Source organism: Carcharhinus amblyrhynchos, chromosome 4 (assembly GCF_965287045.1).
Source record: "Carcharhinus amblyrhynchos chromosome 4, sCarAmb.v2.hapA, whole genome shotgun sequence".
In the NCBI taxonomy this organism is placed as follows: domain Eukaryota; kingdom Metazoa; phylum Chordata; class Chondrichthyes; order Carcharhiniformes; family Carcharhinidae; genus Carcharhinus; species Carcharhinus amblyrhynchos.
In genome coordinates, this window is record NC_137327.1 from 42,092,101 (window position 1) to 42,111,620 (window position 19,520).

At 39.6% G+C, this 19,520-nt stretch overlaps 1 protein-coding gene across 1 annotated transcript in view; it reads left to right on the forward strand.

The window, feature by feature from the left end:
* The window catches only part of lpcat2 (lysophosphatidylcholine acyltransferase 2), a 54,993-nt gene that overhangs the window by 11,324 nt on the left and 24,149 nt on the right, over positions 1 to 19,520 (forward strand). The window contains exons 3-7 of the mRNA XM_080187022.1: positions 2,225 to 2,445; positions 3,754 to 3,866; positions 3,973 to 4,033; positions 4,704 to 4,762; positions 7,166 to 7,200. Of these exons, the coding sequence (XP_080043148.1) occupies positions 2,225 to 2,445; positions 3,754 to 3,866; positions 3,973 to 4,033; positions 4,704 to 4,762; positions 7,166 to 7,200 (489 nt within the window). The remainder of the gene's footprint in view (positions 1 to 2,224; positions 2,446 to 3,753; positions 3,867 to 3,972; positions 4,034 to 4,703; positions 4,763 to 7,165; positions 7,201 to 19,520) is intronic.

Below are 19,520 nucleotides of genomic sequence, written 5' to 3' on the forward strand. Positions count from 1 at the left end.
TTGATCTCAAGTCATTTGGATAAAATATTTAACACCATTTTCATTGATTTGAGAAGAAAGTAGATTAACATTTTGGGTATTTCAGAATTGAGAAAAGGAAGTGATTAAATATCTTCCTAGGGTTGACCTAAATGCACGATGGACAAGAGAGCAATGGCTAAAGATTACAAATCAAATGTGCCACCAGTTGGTGCAAAAGGAAAAGTAGGCCTGTGACTATACTTACTTCAAAAGAATACAACAGTTGAAAGTTTACACACAGTGTGGGAACTAACATAAAGGTGTTGCATCTCTGCATGCTTACATGGGAAAGACAGCTATAGTAAAGGGACAAGGAAAGTGAATGAGATTGTTGTAGAAACAACATTTCCAGAAGATGTTTATTGATGGGATCACAATGTAAATAATGGAAGTTAATCTGGGGAATGCAGAGATTTGTATATTGGAGCTCAAACTAAAGAGGACTGTTGGCCTTGTGAAAGGGAGAGAGGAGATGCAGGAAATGGGTTTGTTACAACTTAAGACTTTCCTCAACTGTGGTTATTATCAAACAAAACTGTTTCAGGCTGTCTAGCAAGAAGAAATTAAGCTATTGCTGGCAAAATGGTGAAAAAATGACATGATGAGTCTGGACTTATTCTAGTAAATATCTGTGGAAGTTTCATTGCCTAAGGTATAGTATGGGAAGAAAAATCAGATTTTTACTCCATCCTTAAAGTTACAAAGTCATTGCTCAGAATGGACCAGGCAAACCCAAATCCATTCCTTGCTTACTCCAAAAACCAAATTCAAAATCCAATTCATAGTCTGCACGAGACAAACAAAATTCAGGCTGACGAGATGTAGCCTTGCATCCCATCTTGGACTTATTGGCCAGAATTTTACCGCTCCGCCTGCCACGTGAATCAGAGTGGGTGAGGGGTGGGCAATGGGAAGATCCATTGACTTTGGGCAGGATTTTATGGTTTTGGGTCAAGCAGGGCCACAAAATCCTGCCTGTTGTAGGACTTGACCTTAGCCAAAAGGCCAAGAAGAGATTTCAGCTGCATAAAGGTGAGGGACAAGTCAAAGGGGAAATGTAATCATGAATTTCTCCAGATCTTTATGGATGTCATTTAGTGTTTAGGTAGATCTTTCCTTTTGCGGAGGTTTGCATAATTTAGTCTTTGTGTGCTATGTAGGGTGTACTGAGGAGTATACTTGCGACACGTTTAAAGGTTTTTCTGCCCCTGTTAATTTGCATACTTCTAACTATTGAGGCAGTTCCTGATGTTTTGATGCAGAACAGATCTACAAGTAAAGCAACAAAACTTAAATAAACTTTCCCTTTCCAAACTATTGGGCTGCCGAATGTTAAGCAAGCCAAACTAACCAACATAGACAAAATTGCAAACTGTTATCCATTAACTGGCTTTCCATTGTTGGACTTTTAGGGTTTGAGAACCATGTGGCACAAGAACCAAAGTTGGATGCTTAACCAGGAAGTAGAGTACAATAGGTGGTGGTAAATGTAGCTATGTGAACAAAAGCAGCCTGTAAATTACGTCTCAAAATGAAGAAAATAAATAAGTGATTTATACCATTTAATGCTCAAAAAACCAGGCACATGAACAACCAATAGAAAGAAGAAAGAGAACGTAACTAAACGGACACTTTTGCCCATTTGATTTGACCTGACCAGTGGGTCCCATAGGGCATTGACAGTATCATTGATAATACAATAAGTTTATGGTTTAGTTTGTTTATCTTTTTTGTAAATTTTAATTTAAAAAGATAATTTGTATTAATATTGTGGTATTGGTGCTCTGCTCGAGGTTGGGAAACTTGGGTTCCACTGGGTCCTCAAATGCCATTCTATTCATCATCTCCAAAAATAGTCATACACTCAGTTTTTTGAAATTTCTGGAATCTAATTTGTTTATTTTTTGGTGCAGGTGCTGTATACAGTTACTTGCATGTTGCTTTCAAGCATTTCACAATTTTTAAAAATTGGATTCCAAAATTTAAACATCACCTTGAGAAATGTCATCCAGTGCTAACCTTATGGAGGAGACACAAATACAAAATCTTCAATGCATGTTAGTTTAGTTTAAATTGTATTTTGTAACATTAAGGAAGATACTTTTTATTCTTGCCCTTCTTCACAGCAAAAAAAGCAACTATGTTACCATTGTCTGTATTGGAGGAAGTGCTAATTTTTCATATCAATTAATTTAATTTACAGCCGTATTTCAAGATTTGTGTTGAAGTCCTTGGGACGTGCATTTTTCTTCTGTGTGGGCTTCATCCAAATTAAGGTGAAGGGGACAAAAGCTGAAGCAACTGAGGCGCCAATTCTTGTGGTTGCTCCTCACTCAACTTATTTTGATGCAGTTGTGAATATTGTTGCTGAGATGCCATCAGTTGTTTCAAGAAGTGAGAATGCTGAAATACCATTGTTTGGATGTGAGTATATTTTAAATTACCATTGTTTCTAGTGCGCATTTTGCTTTACGTTCACATTGTAAAATTGTTGCTAAATGCTTCCGTTGAAATATTTGTTTGGGTTATCAGAATGTGATGGTGGTTAAATTGTAACATTTTGTAAGTATGTTTCTTGACATGTTGATATCTATATAAAAAAACATTTCATACATGTTGAAGCTTTCTTGATCCATTCCAAACATAATTATATTAAAATGTTGCTCAAAGGTCAATAGAAAATGCTTAACTTAAACTAGTGGAAACTCTCATGACAAGCAATAGTGTTATAAGTTTGTGTTCCATTTGTGAGGCTCATTTAATAATGTTCAAAATAAGATGTAGGTAATTAACTTGACCGAAGGAGATATTTATCATCTAGCAATGCTGCTGTGATATTTTTGTTCATAACCACACCATACCTTAGTGGAACTGTGAAATCAATTTCTTTCGCTTGATTTTTTTCCGCCACCAGTATTTAACAAAATTCATCAACAGAATGACATTTCAGCCCCTGATCTAAACTCTGTTCCCTAGCTACTAATTCCGTCACTCTTCCTGTCAACTGAGACTAAACCACTCTGATTGTAACCTTGGTGTTAGGCTGAAGCCTAAGCTGAACTTTAGACCACATCTTCGTACCATCAATAAGAATACCTGTTTCCATCTCTGAAGCAACACCTGACTTTTCCCCTGCTGCTCAAAAGTGAAACCGTATTATTTTTCACAATAATGATTTGTTTATTTCAGTCTTATTTTTTGATTATTTTATTTAAAATAACTTAACTAGAGGCACTCTGAAGAAAATAGCCAGCATGGATGGCATAGTGGTTAGCACTGCTGCATCACAACACCAGGAATCTGGATTTGATTCCCATCTTAGGTGACAGTCTGTGTGGTGTTTGTATGTTCTCCCTGGGTCTGCAAGGGCTTCCTCCGGGTGCTTTGGGGAAAGGGGGGCTGGATAAACTGCTGTTTCGGAAAGTCATACAGACTCGACGGCTTGAATAGCCTCCTTCTGAACTGTAGATTCTAGGCAGAGTTGAAAATACTGGGTGAAATATTCCATTAAATGCGCTTCAACATGGTATTCAATAAAATTATTCTAGTTATAATGCTGCAGATGCCATAGTAAATGAGATTCTCAGTTTGATAATTGAACTTCATTCTTTTGGTGTGACATTTTCTTTTAACTTCTGCTTTATCTGTCCTGTGTTTTCTATTTTTTTTCAAGGAAATAACACTGATTAAAAGTAATGGGAAAGTTTATAATGCCTTCTGTTTTTGTTTCAGTATTACTTCGTTGTTCTCAACCTGTGTTGGTGTCACGCACTGAGACAAATTCTAGAAAGAAAACTGTTGAAGAAATTACAAAGCGTGCATGTTCCAAAGGAAAATGGCCACAGGTATTTTAACCATGTGACCAAATATGATTATCTAAACTCTGGCAATTTTAGACATTAGTTCAGTATCAAAACTGTTTTGTTGAAGTACCATTCTTTTTCTTTCTAGCTGATGATTTTCCCAGAAGGAACCTGTACAAATCGTACTTGCCTCATCACGTTCAAATCAGGTGAGCAAACTGTTCTGGTTAAATTTTCAAGCTGAGGACCTTGTTTTAAATATTTACACTACACAAACTTTTAAATTTGTGATTGTAATTGTCAATATAACAATTGTAACTGAGAATTTACTGCTCATTTACTGGGGGAAAAGTTAAAACTAGAACGAAGAATTTGATGGAATTTAAACTTCCCTTGCTCCTGCTTTTTCAGCCTTTGTTTTACAGTCATTTTAGTGTGTTAGTAGATGGGTCTATTTAAAAAGATATCAAATCTTTCCCTTCCAGTCCTCAAACATGTGGTGATAAATTATTTTCTTTTGAAACTCACAGCAAATATAATTCACAAATAATTAAATGATTTTCTAGTAGATTTCTGGTACATAATTGATATATCACTCAGTAATATAAAACGTAATATTTGCCCACATGTAAAATGAATTACTAGTCTCCTAGAATTGCCTTTTATGGCAGGCTAGGGATAGGACAAATTTCATGCACATCAGAACACACAAATATGTAATTGATCAGCCCCATTTATTACCTTATCTTACTATATTTCTCAATCTCTGGTCTCTCCCGTCACTGTACTTAATACTTTCACTATTTTTTAAGTCAAGAAGGGCACTGTTTTACAACTTCAAGAAACTATTAGGATTTTAATTGTTTCTGATGTTTACAGGCGCTTTTATTCCTGGAGTTCCTGTACAGCCAGTACTTATTCGATATCCAAACAAACTGGTGAGTTTTTGTTCTTCATTTAATTCTTCATCTTCCATTCTCTCTTCTCACTAGACTTCTTGAATAAGTAGTAGGAAATGGGTTTCACTCTGGTTTTTACACTGCTGATTTCAGAGCATGCAGCGAGGGGAAAAAGCCATTGAACCTAACCAAACCTAATACCCGATGTACTGATACAAATTGTCCCAACTCATTCAGTCTCGGTTTAAGGGAATAGTTAGTTTTCTGTGAGCAGCATAAGGCAATTGTCCAAAAGCTTCAAGATTGTAATCTCTGTTTAACATTGAGAAGTTACTATTAACTCTTCATAAGGAAACATTTAATCCAAGATTTGTACCCTGAGTTAATCATTATATCTCAGAAGGGTAAATTTGATTGTCTTATCTGCATATTAATAATTTGGAATAAATAACAGAGATTTATCCATTAATCCAAATGTGATGGGAGAAATAACAGTCAAGATGCAAAATTCTGCTTTACAGAGTAATTTAATATTGTTACTATAATATTTCATGTCTGTGACTAGGCCCTAAACTTAGTTAGTCAAAGTCATACAGTAACAAACGTATAGCAGGAGCCAGATGTTTACTTGTTTTGGGCATCTTTGGAATCTTGCAGTTTATTGATGTAATTTATTTCTAAAATGCTTGGATGTTGAGAGGCAGTTTTCCACATTCAGGTAGATATCCATGTTGTAGCTATACTGGAATGACCTATTTTCTCCATTAGTTGTGTGAGGAATAATCTAATTTTTCCAAGACCATACTGATTGCTGTTTATATTTTCTGCGCTCTTTGTAGCAATCTGCAAAATATTCTTGTATTTCCCTCACCAACATTACAATAGTTGGTCTCACATTTGCTGACAATGAGATTGCAATTTATGATTCCCTGGTTGCAAGTCCAAGTCTGTATTTCTGGAAAATCAAAATTTAACACTGATTTATTTGTATCTTCTGGGTTTTTCCCTTCTTATCCAAGTAGGCACCTAGGAGTACAATCTTTGGATTTTTGCCTTTCTTCCACTAGAGAACCAGTAGGACATTCAAGCTATAGCAAGAGGTTAAGATGCACCTATCACTTTGTACACAGATGTGCAAACATAGAAAATAGGAGCCAGAGTAGGTAATTCAGCCTTTCGAACCTGCTCTGCCATTCAGTATGATCATGGCTAATTATCTCAAAGTCGTAGTCTTGTGCTCTCCCCATACCCCTTAACACCCTCGGAGTTTAGAAATGTACGACCGCCACAGCCTTCTATGTTGGAGAATTGCACCAATTCACCACCCTCTGAGTGAAGAAGTTTCTCCTCATCTTACTCCTAAATGGCCTACCCCATATCCTGAGGCTGTGGCTGCTCATTCCAAGCACAACCCCATTCTCCACCCCCCCCCCCCCCCAACTCCCCCACAAACCAGAGGAAATATCATCCTTGCATCCAGTCTGTAAAGCCCTGTCAGAATTTAAATGTTTCAATGAGATTCCCTCTCATTCTTCTTAACTCTAGTGAATGCAGGCCTAGCTGACCCAATCTTTTCTCATACAACGATCCTGCTGTTCCAGGAGTCAGTCTGATGAACCTTCACTGCACTCTATGACAAGTATATGCTTTTGTCCAATGCCCTTTACAGCTGCAGTGAGGCATCCCTGCTCCTGTGCTCAAATCCTCTTGCAATGAAGGCCATCCTAAGTGCATGCTTGCTTTCAGTGACTGGTGTACAAGGACACCCAAGTCTGTTTGTACATCAATATTTCCCAATTTACCATCATTTAAATAATATTCTGCCATTCTGTCTTTCCTACTGAAGTGGACAACTTCGTGCTTATCCACATTATACTGCATTTTCCATGTATTTGCCCACTCACCTTGTTTAAATTGCCTTGAAGTCTCTTAACATCCTCCTTCCCATTCACATTCCCAGTGGTCAACTGCATGTTTACAGATTTTCACACTAGCTTGGACCATCCATTCAGGACACGTGAAGATTTAATTGAACTAAGTATTGGTTCTAATTGTGACAAAGGAAGTAGAGTAACAGTTCATGTATTGGAAGAAATTGGTGAGTGGTTCATTGAGTGCTGATAAAATACTGCGTAGGAATGTTTGGGCTATGAAACTATCAAGTCATGAATCTTTCACTCATTTCTGAATCTGGCAATTCAGCTTCAATGGATATATCATCAAGTCATTCTTTACTTCATTAAGAAAATGAAACATTTAAGTTCTTCAGACAAAAATCAGCATTGTTAATGAAAGATAGATTGTATGTCAATTGGTTATGTCGTGAGCAATCTTTTCTTTCCACAAGAACCATAAAGCAGAGATTAGCATGCACATAAACTTGATATTTGGCAAGCATTAAATTGTAAATCATTAAACTAATTAAAAAATATTTTCCAACAGGACACAGTTACTTGGACTTGGCAAGGTCACAAAGCGTAAGTTCTTTTCGTATAATTTCATTTGTAATGAGGAAATAAAGTTGAATGTTAACTGGTAATAAAGTAACCAGCTTTCAAGTCTATGCCAGGTTTTTAATTTTCCATTGAAAGCTAAGAAAAATTTCCTGTTAAAAGCTTTGGGGAAGGGAAGGACATAAAATACTTCTGTATGCAAACTAAATTCAGACAAATGCAAGGTGATGCATTTTGAAGGAGCAAATTTAGGTGTGAATTATATTGTAAATGCAGAACCCTTAGAGACATTAATATACAGAGGGATCTGGGCATGCAGGTCCACAGTTCTCTAAACGTGGCAATGTAGGTGGCAAAAGGCATGTAGCATGCTTCACTTCAGCTGGGGCATTCAGCACAAGAGCTGGGAAATCATGTTGCAGCTGTATAAAACTTTGGTTAGGCTGCATATGGAATATTGTGTGCAGTTCTGGTCACTACAGTACCAGAAGAACATGGAAGCTTTGGACAAGTGCAAAGGAGGTTCACCAGGCAATTGCCTGGTCTCAGCTTTCTCAAGTATATTGATAATATCCAGCTTGATCTCTCTACTACCTCTCTAATCTTTGTAATGTTTTAGTACCACTGAACTGTACATTCTGCCCCACCCTCCACTTGATGCACCATTTGTGGTGAGGCTGTTACTGGCCCTGGTCCTATTATAGAGTCAGGGGTTTACAGCATGGAAACAGGCCCTCCGGCCCAACTTGTCCATGCCACTCTTTTTTTTACTCCCCTAAGCTAATCCCAATTGCTTCCATTTGGCCCATAATATACCTCTCTTATCCAAGTAATTACCTAAATGCTTTTTAAAAGACAAAATTATACCCGCCTCTGTGACTACCTCTGGCAGCTTGTTCCAAACATTCACCACCCTCTGTGAAAATATTGCCCCTCTGGACACATTTTTGTATCTCTCCCCCTCACCTTAAACCTATGCCCTCAAGTTTTATACTCCCCAGCCTTTGGGAAAAGATATTGATGATCTACCTTATCTATGCCCCTCATTATTTTATAGGTCTCTATAAGGTCACCCCTCAGCCTCCTATGCTCCAGAGAAAGAAGTCCTAGTCTATCTGGCCTCTCCTTATAAGTCAAACCATTAAGTCCTAGTAGCATCCTAATAAATCTTATCTGCACTCTTTCTAATTTAATGATATCCTTTCTATAATAGGGTGACCAGAATTGCAACACAGTATTCCAAGTGTGGCCTTACCAATGTTTTGTACAACTTCAGCAAGACATCAAACTCCTGTATTCAATGTTCTGACCGATGGAACCAAATGCCTTCTTCACCACTGTCCACCTGTGACTCCACTTTCAAGGAGCTATGAACATGTACCCCTAGATCTCTTTCTTCTGTAACTCTCCCCAACACCCTGCTGAGTAAGTCCTGCCCTGGTTCCATGTACCAAAATGCATCACCTCACATTTGTCTAAATTAAACTCCATCTGCCACTCGTCAGCCCACTGGCCCAATTGACCGCGATCTTATTGCAATCGGAGATAACTTTTTTCACTGTCCACTACGCACCTTCAATGTGTCTCTACCTTCCCAATAAGTTTGAATTTGTGCAGCTCTGTAAACTGTAGTACACTTCCTGGAAGTCAAGCCGCTCCTAATTTCCTTATAGTTTAGTTCCAATCACACACATGCTAAAATGTTGTCAAAATATTAGGTTGAAAAATTTGTTACAAAACTCCAAAATGCATTCACCTTTTTTGTAACAAACTGTACTTTTGAGTGCATGATTGATTCCTTTACAGGTTTCTAATACTCTTGTGTTAGTTGCAGTAATGCTGCCCAACACAATTCACTTGAAACCCTTTGTATCACTATGTGAAAGTAGGTGATCTCCTAGGGGAGAATAAACAACTGGCTGAGTTTTAGGGGAGTGGGGGGGAGGGGGGGGGGGTGCGAAATCGAAGTTGGGGCAGTAGCTTATGCCAATTTCCTACATCTAAAAATAACTGGAAAGATTTTTCCCAAGCTGTCATGTTCCATTATCCTCATTTACCCAATCTCAACTTCACTATATGTAAATATTGATCAGTAGGAAGAGCTCACTTCTCTGCACAATTTTCTTAACACTAAAACATAATGGCAGCATGTTAGCTGCAGGTGTAGGACAGTGACGAAGCATTTAGTATAGGATTTAAAGAGCTGCGAGCATTTATTTTATATTTTCATTATTTGGAATAAAGACTTTTCCTGGACACGAGACCATGATAATTTCAGTAACAAATTAAATGTTAATGAAAGCATTCCTGGGCTATGGAGTTTCCACTGTTCCTCTGTTATAAGGAAGAGAATGATGTTAGAAGTGAACAGAGGCCAAGCTAATTCAGCATAAAAATTACCATGTACCCACGAGATGTAGACATCCATGCTAGAGATTGTATTGATAGTATCTTTTCTGAATATTATCATAGGGATTGACAAGATATTGGCAGGCTTAAAAGTGGACAAATCTCCAGATCCTAATGAATTGTGTCCCAGGCTGTTGTGGGAGGCAAGCGAGGAAATTGCAGGGGCCGTGATCCAAATTTTTAATTCCTTTCTGGCCACTGGGGAGGTCATGATGTGGGTATGCCGGCGTTGGACTGGCGTAAACACAGTAAAAAGTCTGACAACACCAGGTTTTAGTCCAACCTATTTATTTGATAATAGACTCACAAGCTTTCGGGGTTAGCCCCTTCGTCAGGTGAATGGAGAGTTCTGGCCTCAGACAGAGCATATAAAGCACAGACAGTTTAGAGATTACTGATTAGAATGCGAATCCTTACACCTAACCTGCTGTTCAAGACCTGAAGTGGCTGACAATGTGAGTGGAAGGAGTGCTGATCACAGTTTAAAGAGATGTGTATTGTCTCCAGACAGTACAGTAAGTGAGGTTTTGCAAACCCAGGCAAGTCACGGGGGTTACAGATAGTGCGACATGAACCCAAGATCCCTGTTGAGACCGTCCTCATGTGTGCGGAACTTGGCTATCAGTCTCTGTTCAGCGACTCTGCGCTGTCATGTGTCGTGAAGGCCGCCCGGGTAAGCATTCTCCAAAGCGGCCTTCACGACACACAGCGCAGAGTCGCTGAACAGAGACTGATAGCCAAGTTCCGCACACATGAGGACGGTCTCAACAGGGATCTTGGGTTCATGTCGCACTATCTGTAACCCCCGTGACTTGCCTGGGTTTGCAAAACCTCACTTACTGTACTGTCTGGAGACAATACACATCTCTTTAAACTGTGATCAGCGCTCCTTCCACTCACATTGTCAGCCACTTCAGGTCTTGAACAGCAGGTTAGGTGTAAGGATTCGCGTTCTAATTAGTAATCTCTAAACTGTCTGTGCTTTATATGCTCTGTCTGAGGCCAGAATTCTCCATTCACCTGACAAAGGGGCTAACCCGAAAGCTTGTGAGTCTATTATCAAATAAATAGGTTGGACTAAAACCTGGTGTTGTCAGACTTTTCACTGGGGAGGTGCCAGAGGACTGGAGAACAGCTAATGTGGTCCCATTATTTAAAAAAAGGTTGTAGAGACAAGCCAGGGAGCTACAGACCAGTGAGTCTCACATCTGTGGTTGGGAAACTACTGGAGAAGATTCTGAAGGTGAGAATCTATCTCTCTTTGGAGAGGAAAGGTTTGATCAGGTATAATCAGCATGATTTTGTTAGAGGGAGGTCATGCCTCTCAAATTTGATTGAATTTTTTGAGCGTGTAACCATATGTGTAGATTAGGATAGTGTGGTTGATGTAGTTTACATGGATTTCAGCAGTGCCTTTGACAAAGTCCCACATGGGAGATTTATTAAGAAGGCTAATGCACGTGGGATACAGGGTGATCTGACCAGATGGATTCGTAATTGATTTAGTGGTAGGAGACAGAGGGTGATGACAGACAGCTGCTTTAGTGACTGGAGGCCAGTGACCAGTGATGTACCACAGGGATCCATGCTGGGCCCCCTATTGTTTGTCATTTGTATAAATGACATAGATGACTGTGGTGGGAAGTAGGATCAAAAGTTTCGCCTATGACACAAAGATTGGCCGGGTGGTTAACAGTGAGGTTGAGTACCTTGGGTTGCAGGAAGATGTAGATGAGATGGTCAAATGGGCAGATGAATGGCAGATGGAATTTAACCCTGAAAAGTGTGAGGTGGTACACTTTGAAAGGAATAATTTGACAAGGAAGTGTACTATGAAAGGTCTGACACTGGGAAATTCCAAAGAACAAAGAGATTTTGGCGTGTTTATCCATAGATCTTTGAAGGTGGAAAGGCAGGTTAATAGGGTTGTGAAAAAGGCTTATGGCACACTTGCCTTTATCAATTGGGGTATATTACACAATCAGAGAGGTCATTATGGAGTTGTATAGAACTTTGAGGCCACAGCTGGAGTACTGTTTGCCGTTCTGGTCACCACATTATAGCAAGGACGTGGTCGCGCTGGAAGGAATGCAGAGGGGATTCACCAGGATGTTGCCTGTGATGGAACATTTAAGTTATAAAGAGAGGTTGGATAGGCTTGGGTTTTCTCTGGAGCAGAGAAGACTGTGTGGGGGGGGGGGGGGGGGGCGGGTGGTAGTAGTGTGGGGGGGGGGGGGCGGGCGGGTGGTAGTAGTGTGTGGGGGGGGGGGGGGGCGGGCGGGTGGTAGTAGTGTGGGGGGCACCTGACTGACATGCTGAAGATTATGAGGGGCATGGACAGGGTGGATAGGGAGCTGTTGATTCCCTTAGTTGAAGGGTTAGTTACGAGGGAACACAAGTTAAAAATGAGGGGTGGGAGGTTTAGGTGGGGATTTGAGGAAAGCCTTTTTACCCAGAAGGTGGTGATGATCTGGAATGCATTGTCTGGGAGGGTGGTGGAGGCCAAATACCTCATCCTTTTTAAAAAGTACCTGGATGACTACTTGGCATACCAAAACATTCAAGGCTATGGGCGAAGTGCTGGCAAGTGGGATTAGATGGGCAGGTCAGGGCCTTTCATGAATCAGTGTGTGCTGTGGGAGGCACAATAGCACAGTGGTTATAGCACTGCTGCTTCACAGCTCCAGAAACCTAGGTTCGATTCTCAGCTGGGGTCACTGTGTGGAGTTTGCACATTCTCCTTGTGTCTGTGTGGGTTTCCAGGTGCTCCAGTTTCCTCCCACAGTCCAAAGATGTGCAGGTTAGGTTGATTGGCCATGCTAAAATTACCCCTTAGTGTCCTGCAATGTGTAGATTAGAAGGATTAGCGGGTAACATAAGTAGGGATAACGGAGTAGGGCCTGGGTGGGATTGTGGTCGGTACAGACTCAATGGGCCAAAATGGCCTCTTTCTGCACTGTAGGGATTCTATGAAGACAAATCTATTGGTCACCTAACACACATCCTTTCCTGTTAGTGGATTGATTGCCTCATTGGTGAATTGAGAACGTCTCACTGGAGTTCATGGCTTAAGAGAATGTAGCCCAAGCATTCATTCATAATTCAGTGTGGCTTTGACTTCAGGTTTATCAACCCTCATCTAATATAGCATATAAATGCATGCCTTGCTCAGAGTGGGAATCTTGCTAAAAGTCTTCTGATTGAGATCAGTGGAAACTAGTTAGTGTTTTTGAAAGATAGTAAGACACTATGATTTAAAGATAGTGTAAACATAGTTTTTGGGTTAGTACCAGTAAAAAAAATTACCCAGTGATTTTCTTTTTAGTTTAAGGAAAATGACCAAATATGTTATTTTAGGAAATGGCAAAAATGGTTCACAAAAAATTGCAACTGGAATTGAAAATGGTTAAGTAGGAAACAGTTTGTTTAATGTTGTCGTTTAAAGTTTAAAAGCAATGTTTGGAATGTCCTGTTTGCTAGATTAATCAGCAACAAAGGAAGTTGCAAACAACTTGAACGCTTGCATCCATTTCCTGTTCTAACTAGAGGCAGTGGTTTCTGGTGTGGGTTTGCTTTTTTTTTAATATAAAGGTGGCAGTACAATAGTATAAGTGTGAATACTGTGGTATTATGATGTCCTATAATAAATGACAGCTGTAATTCTACAACTGGACTATGTTCATTTACAAAGTGTGCAGATTTTTTGTGGTATGTGGTAACTAATATTAGGTTGTAATTTAGACATAAGATCATATGATAAATAAATAAGGATGAGGCAAATCCTTCCATCCATTTTAAATCACCAGTCCAGAGAGATCCTAGGAGAGGGGAATGGACCTAGCCTGAAGATAATGTTACTGAACTAATGATCGCGAGACCTGGATGTAAATTCAGATCTGAGCACGGCAGCTGGGGGAATTTAAATTTGATTCATAAGTGTGGAATAAAAAGCTAATATCAGTAATGATCATCTGGAAACTATCAGATCTAATTCACCAGTGTTCTGTGGGGGAGGTAATCTGCCATTCAGACATGATCTGATCTACATTTGACTCTAAACCCACAGCAACTGAAAAATTCTTAACTATTCTCTAAAATGGCTGAACAAGCCAACCACTCAGTAGTATCAAACTGATAAAGAAAAGTTAAGAAAGACAACTGGACTTGACCTAAGCACCAAAAACAACAAAAGCACACCCTGTCCAGTCAATCCTGCAAAGCCCTCCTTATTAACATTTGGGCACTTGCACCAAACTTGAGAGAGCAGTCTCAGACAAGTCAAGGAACAGCCCAATGTAGTCATACTTTGCAACCAATGTCCCAGCCTTCTCCATCACCATCCTAATGTTGCTGAGAAAGAACATACAAGACAGCCCACTGTAAGTAATGGCTCAGTATTCCACAGTCAGGATGGAATGATCCTGGGAATCCAGAACACTGACTATGGATCCCATTATGTGTTATGGCACGGGGTCAAATAATAGAGCAGGCTACCACCTGCTGATTGCGCTGTACCACACTTGGTTCACCTGATCAGTCTGTTCCTTCATGTTGAGCACCACATGGAAGAAGCACCAAGGGTAGCAAGGATAGAGAATGTACTCTGGGAAGGGGACTTCCAATATCCATTACCAGTAATAGCTCAGTAAAAGCGCTACCTATGGAGCTGGCTAAGTCCTGAAGGCTATTTCTATCAGATTGTGTAGGTGGTGAGAGAAACAAGAAGCGAGGCAAAACCTACTTGATCTAACCTTCAGCTATCTACCTGTCTCTGATGCATCTGTCCCTGACAAATATGCTCAGAAGCTTGGGGCAGCTACCACAGAGGCACAATGGGGAAAGGCCACCCTTTAAAGCCTTTCAACCAAGGCAGACCAAGGGCCCAGTAACTGTAGAACGCCCTCAGACTGAGTAACTGCTAATCTGAAAAGCAACAGCACGCAGTGAAATGTGATGAATGTATATAGTTTAAAGAACTGAACTGTAATGAATGTAATATCTTGTAACTGAGCACTGTCAAGTATTGTATATGACTTTTTTTTGCACTGTTTGTAATTATTGGGAATATTGTTTTGCAATGACTTATTTCAGAGTTTTTATGAATAAAGTACATTTTGAAATTTAAAAATCTGTCCATGACAGAATTGGTAGGAGTGACCATCACATAATCCTGGTGCTAGCGAGGTTACATCTGAGGATGTATATTGAGGATTACTATTGAGTATATGCTCCATTGTGTTGTGCAGCACTAGCACCATGCTAAAACTGAACATCCATGAAGCACTATGGGCCATCAACAAGAGGCAGAAATCATTCAACAGCATTACATAGCCTCATGTCAGCATATCCCTCACTCTACCATTATCACTGGGCACTGCAACAACCCACCGAGCTGCCTTCAACAGCATCTTTTAAACCTGTGACCTCTACTAGCTCGAAGGAAAAAGGGCAGAAAACGTGGGAACACCACCGTTTGCAAATTTTTGTCTAAGCCACACAATATCCTACCTTAGAACCAGAGAATCTCTACAGTGCAGAAGTCCATTCGACCATCTGCACCGACTCTCCAAAAGAGCACCTCACCCAGGTCCACCTATTTTGTGCTTTCTATTGTGTAGCACTTATACCTGTCTGCCTTTCGTTTGCCATTGCTACACCAACTTGGGCACCTCTTTGCACAACTCTAAATTTAGAGCAGATTCTTCCAATTTCATTGCCCTTGGATTTTATCATTTGCATAATAGGCTATTTTGCATTGATTCTCTGATTACAGAAAAATTATGTAAATTGGAGACTGTTCTCAGAACTGAGCCTAAAGCGCATGATAGAATGCTTTTAACTAGTAATTATTTCCTTCAGCCACTTCCTTATTAAATCCAAGGCTTTACCCTGAAATCCCTCATATTTGAGTTTAATTCATAGCCTTTGATAGGAATTTTATCAAGAGTCTTTTGAAAACCAAAATATACCTCACCAAACAATTTAGCTCCACTTATTTCTCCACTTGAGCTGCCACTTCCTCAGAACTCGAGGGAATTAGTTAGTGATCTTTCCCTCCTGAATTCTTGCTGACCGCTGTTAACTAGATTTTTGATCTTCATGTTTATTCCCAGTAATCAATTCCACTCGTTTACGTGAAAGTGAAATAAGCCTACTGCTTTGTTCTCACTTTCTGTTTGATCAGCCTCGTTTGAATATGGACATCCCATTAGATTGTTTTCAATTCACTTGTACCTCTCTAGATCTATTGGCTCCTTCAGAATTGTCAGTTCCTCACAAATCACCATCTTATGCTCTGGGATCAATATCATCTTAGCCTCAGGACATTAGTTTCAAGCCCATTTAGTTTCTCTGTATCATCCTTCTTAATTATAATGATTTTACTTTTGGTATACTTGGACAGTCCTGTTTCATGTCTTCCTTTGTGAATACTTGGAAGAAATCATTCAAATAAGTGCCATTTTGTGCCTTCTCTTGGTTTCAAGCTTGGAATATCTTTTACAACTTTCACTTGTTTTCCTGATTTCACTGATGTTGCAGAGCAGAGAGAATTGTTTTATTGCTATGATTAGCTTCAGCTACTGTGATTAATCCAGGTAACTCATAGACCTCCCGATCAATCTTTTAATGCCTTTCTGCATTTATTTGAAGTCACGCCAGTGACAAACCCCGGCCACTCTCACCACCCCCCCCCCCCCCCACCACCCCCCGCCCCACCCCCCCTTTCTCCCTGCAGGATTTGGACTAGCATTCTTCCCCTCCATCTCACTTTTTAAATTTATTTAATAATCAAATTGGGGTAAAATATTTTAGTTGAGTTATTTTGTTTTAGAAATGTTTTGCATGTTTGACATAAGACTTTTAAAAGTATCCTCATTCTCTTGTAATTTGATTTATTATTGTCACATATTTACAATGAAAAAATTCTTTCTTGCGCGCTATACAGACAAAATATATTGTTCACAGAGAAGGAAATGAGAGAGTACAGAATGTAGTGTTACAGTCATAGCATAAAGAAAGATCAACATAATGCAAGGTAAGTCCATTCAAAAGTCTGACAACAGCAGGGAAGCTGTTCTTGAGTTGGTTGGTACGTGACTTCAAACTTTTGTATCTTTTTCCTAAAGGAAGAAGATGAAAGAGAGAATGTCCGGGGTGCATGGGGTCCTTAATTATGCCGGCTGCTTTGCTGAGGCAGTGGGAAGTGTAAACAATCAATGGATGGGAGGCTGGTTTGCATGATGAATTGGGCTACATTCATGACCTTTTGTAGTTTCTTGCGGTCTTGGGCAGAGCAGGAGCCATACCAAGCTGTGATACAACCAGAAAGAATGCTTTCTATGGTGCATCTGTAAAAGTTGGTGAAAGTTGTAGCTGACCTGCCAAATTTCCTTAGTTCTGGTACTGAAACGTTATTGAACAACATCTCCCTCAAAGCTACTTCCTTTAATTATTTCCAAGGTTCAATGAATTTAGCCTTTGACTCTAGTGCTGTAAATAACCATCTCCTACATTAGGTTAAACTTTATTATTCTATGGGTGCTGTCCTCTGTGGTACAGTTTCATATATTTTCTGGGCTTTGTTTGAAAATCAGATCATGACGATTAATTACAATAAAATCTATGCAATAATTTTATTATTGTATAATTAGGTAATCCAGTTTGCAACTGGGTATGTTACTAATTTTGCTGTTATGTTACTAAACTGATAACTCACTTCCAGTTGGCATTTGCATGAATTATCTTTGATCAATAATGAACAACCTCAACTTATTTCATGTCTTTGTCAACTTTGAAGTTCATTTTCTCCCTCTGCCTTCTCCAGTGCACAGCAATAGTAAATGGGTTGTTGCTGGGCTGTTGGCACCTGTGGAACAATACCTTGCACAGGAAAAAAATGACATTCTTAAGGCAATGCATCGTCTTCTAACATGTACTTACTACCTGTATTCATACACAAAATCAATTATGTAAGTAGGATGACAAGGGAAAGGCTTAAAGGAAAACGTGAAATGGTTAAATGGCTGCTGACTAACATGCGAGACAACAGAAAGAAGCATAAATGAAAACAAGATACGAATAAATTTCCTTTTCTTTGTTCGGTTTTTTTTTCAAATGTTGATCTTCATTTTTTACCTGTTCCAAAGAATCTGAAATATCATATGCTCCATCCTTTCCGTAGATACTGCATTGTTGTCCACAGATGAATGACTCAGGTCATTCCAACATTTTTGCTTTTAAGATTTACATCATTGTGGCTTATTTTCTTTTCATCCCACCTGTCCTGATCGAGTCTTTTAAGAATTTCTTTAAATCTTGGGGATTGTTTCATTGTGGTTAGTGAGCCAAAATATGCTACTGTGTAGTTCTTTCTGAATTTTGGCTTGTGGCTAGGCAGAGATTTGAAACCTATCCCCTGCTGGAAAAGCTTGGCATGAAAGCTTGAATGGGAAGAAGGAAATCTGTGTAAGCTGAAATCTGATAGCTAGGCTGAGCCGCTTTTGAAATTAAGGCTAGTTTGTGATCTGAATGAGTGTAACCCTGTAGCAGATTCAAACATAATTTCAGTATTTTTTAAAATTCTGTGAACAGTAAATTAAATAAGAATGAGTATCTGTTTATGCCAACAAAGGGTTAAATAAGTTCCTATTGAGCAAGTGAGGCACAGTAAAAGAGGAAGCTGTGGTGTAAATGTCCTAAAATTCAAATTTCAGGTCCAAATTATTTGCAACTTTCTAAACTGACCAAACTCTAAACTATTTCATTTGGTGAGGTTTTGAGGTGGTAGACTTTACAGAAGGGAGGGTTGGAAATGTTCCCTTTTTGAGTGAAAGTATTCTTTAGAGGCTTATAATACTTAGAAGGAACCAAGTAGCATGGGAAAAATCAGCTGTTACGGTTTTTTAGCAGCTATTGACAGACCTGTATAAAATACGTAATATTTTTGGTGCTTTTTCCTGCGAATCCTCAGGTAAAACAAATATCTTTAGATTTTCGCTTGCTCTGAACCTCTGGAGATCTTCAGCAGTAAAATACACTGTGTATTGATAATATTTTAGTCATTAACATAACCACTAACACTTATATCCAACCAAGGTGGTCAGACCATCCAACCCCCATCTGGTGAGAAAATCTTGTCCGAGTGGTGCTGGCTAATCAAATGACTAGCAACTCTCAGCTTCCAGCATCGTCACCAGGAATGATGGCCACTGCTAGATCTACAGATAGCCCCCAAAGATAATAGTCACTGGAACTAGCTATGAAGGCAAGAGGGTGGGGGAGGAATGGTGGGGCAAGAACTGGGGGTGACAGGTAGGAGGGGGGAGGTTTGGCCTCAGATGGGGCAGTGCATTCCAGATCAGTTGCCATAAATCTGTTTTCAGTTGGCAGTTAGGAAGACAAATGCACTGTTAGCATTCATGTCAAGAGGGCTAGAATACAAGCAGAGGGATGTACACCTGAGCCAGTATATAGCTCTGGTCAGATCCATTTGGAGTATTGTGAGCAATTTTGGGCCCCATATCTAAAAAAGGATGTGCTGGCTTTGGAAAGGATCCATGTCTTATGGTCTTATGTTTTTTAAATTTCTTCATGGGATGTGAGCATTGCTGGCTTGGCCAGCATTTACTGCCCAAGTTTAATTGCCCTTGAAAAGATGATGGTGAACTGCCTTGTTCAACCATTGCAGTCCATGTGGCATAGGAACAGTGCTATAAGGTAATTTCAGTATTTTGACCCAGTGACAGTAAAGGAACAGTGATATTGTTCCAAGTTGTGAGCAGAACATCCAGATCATAGTGTTCCTTGGATCTTCTGCCATTGACCTTAGAGTTGGTACAGGTTGTGGGCTTGGAATATGTTGTCAAAGGATCCTTGGTGATTTGTTGCAGTGCATCTTGTTGATGGTACGCATATCGTGTGTGGAGGGAGTTGGT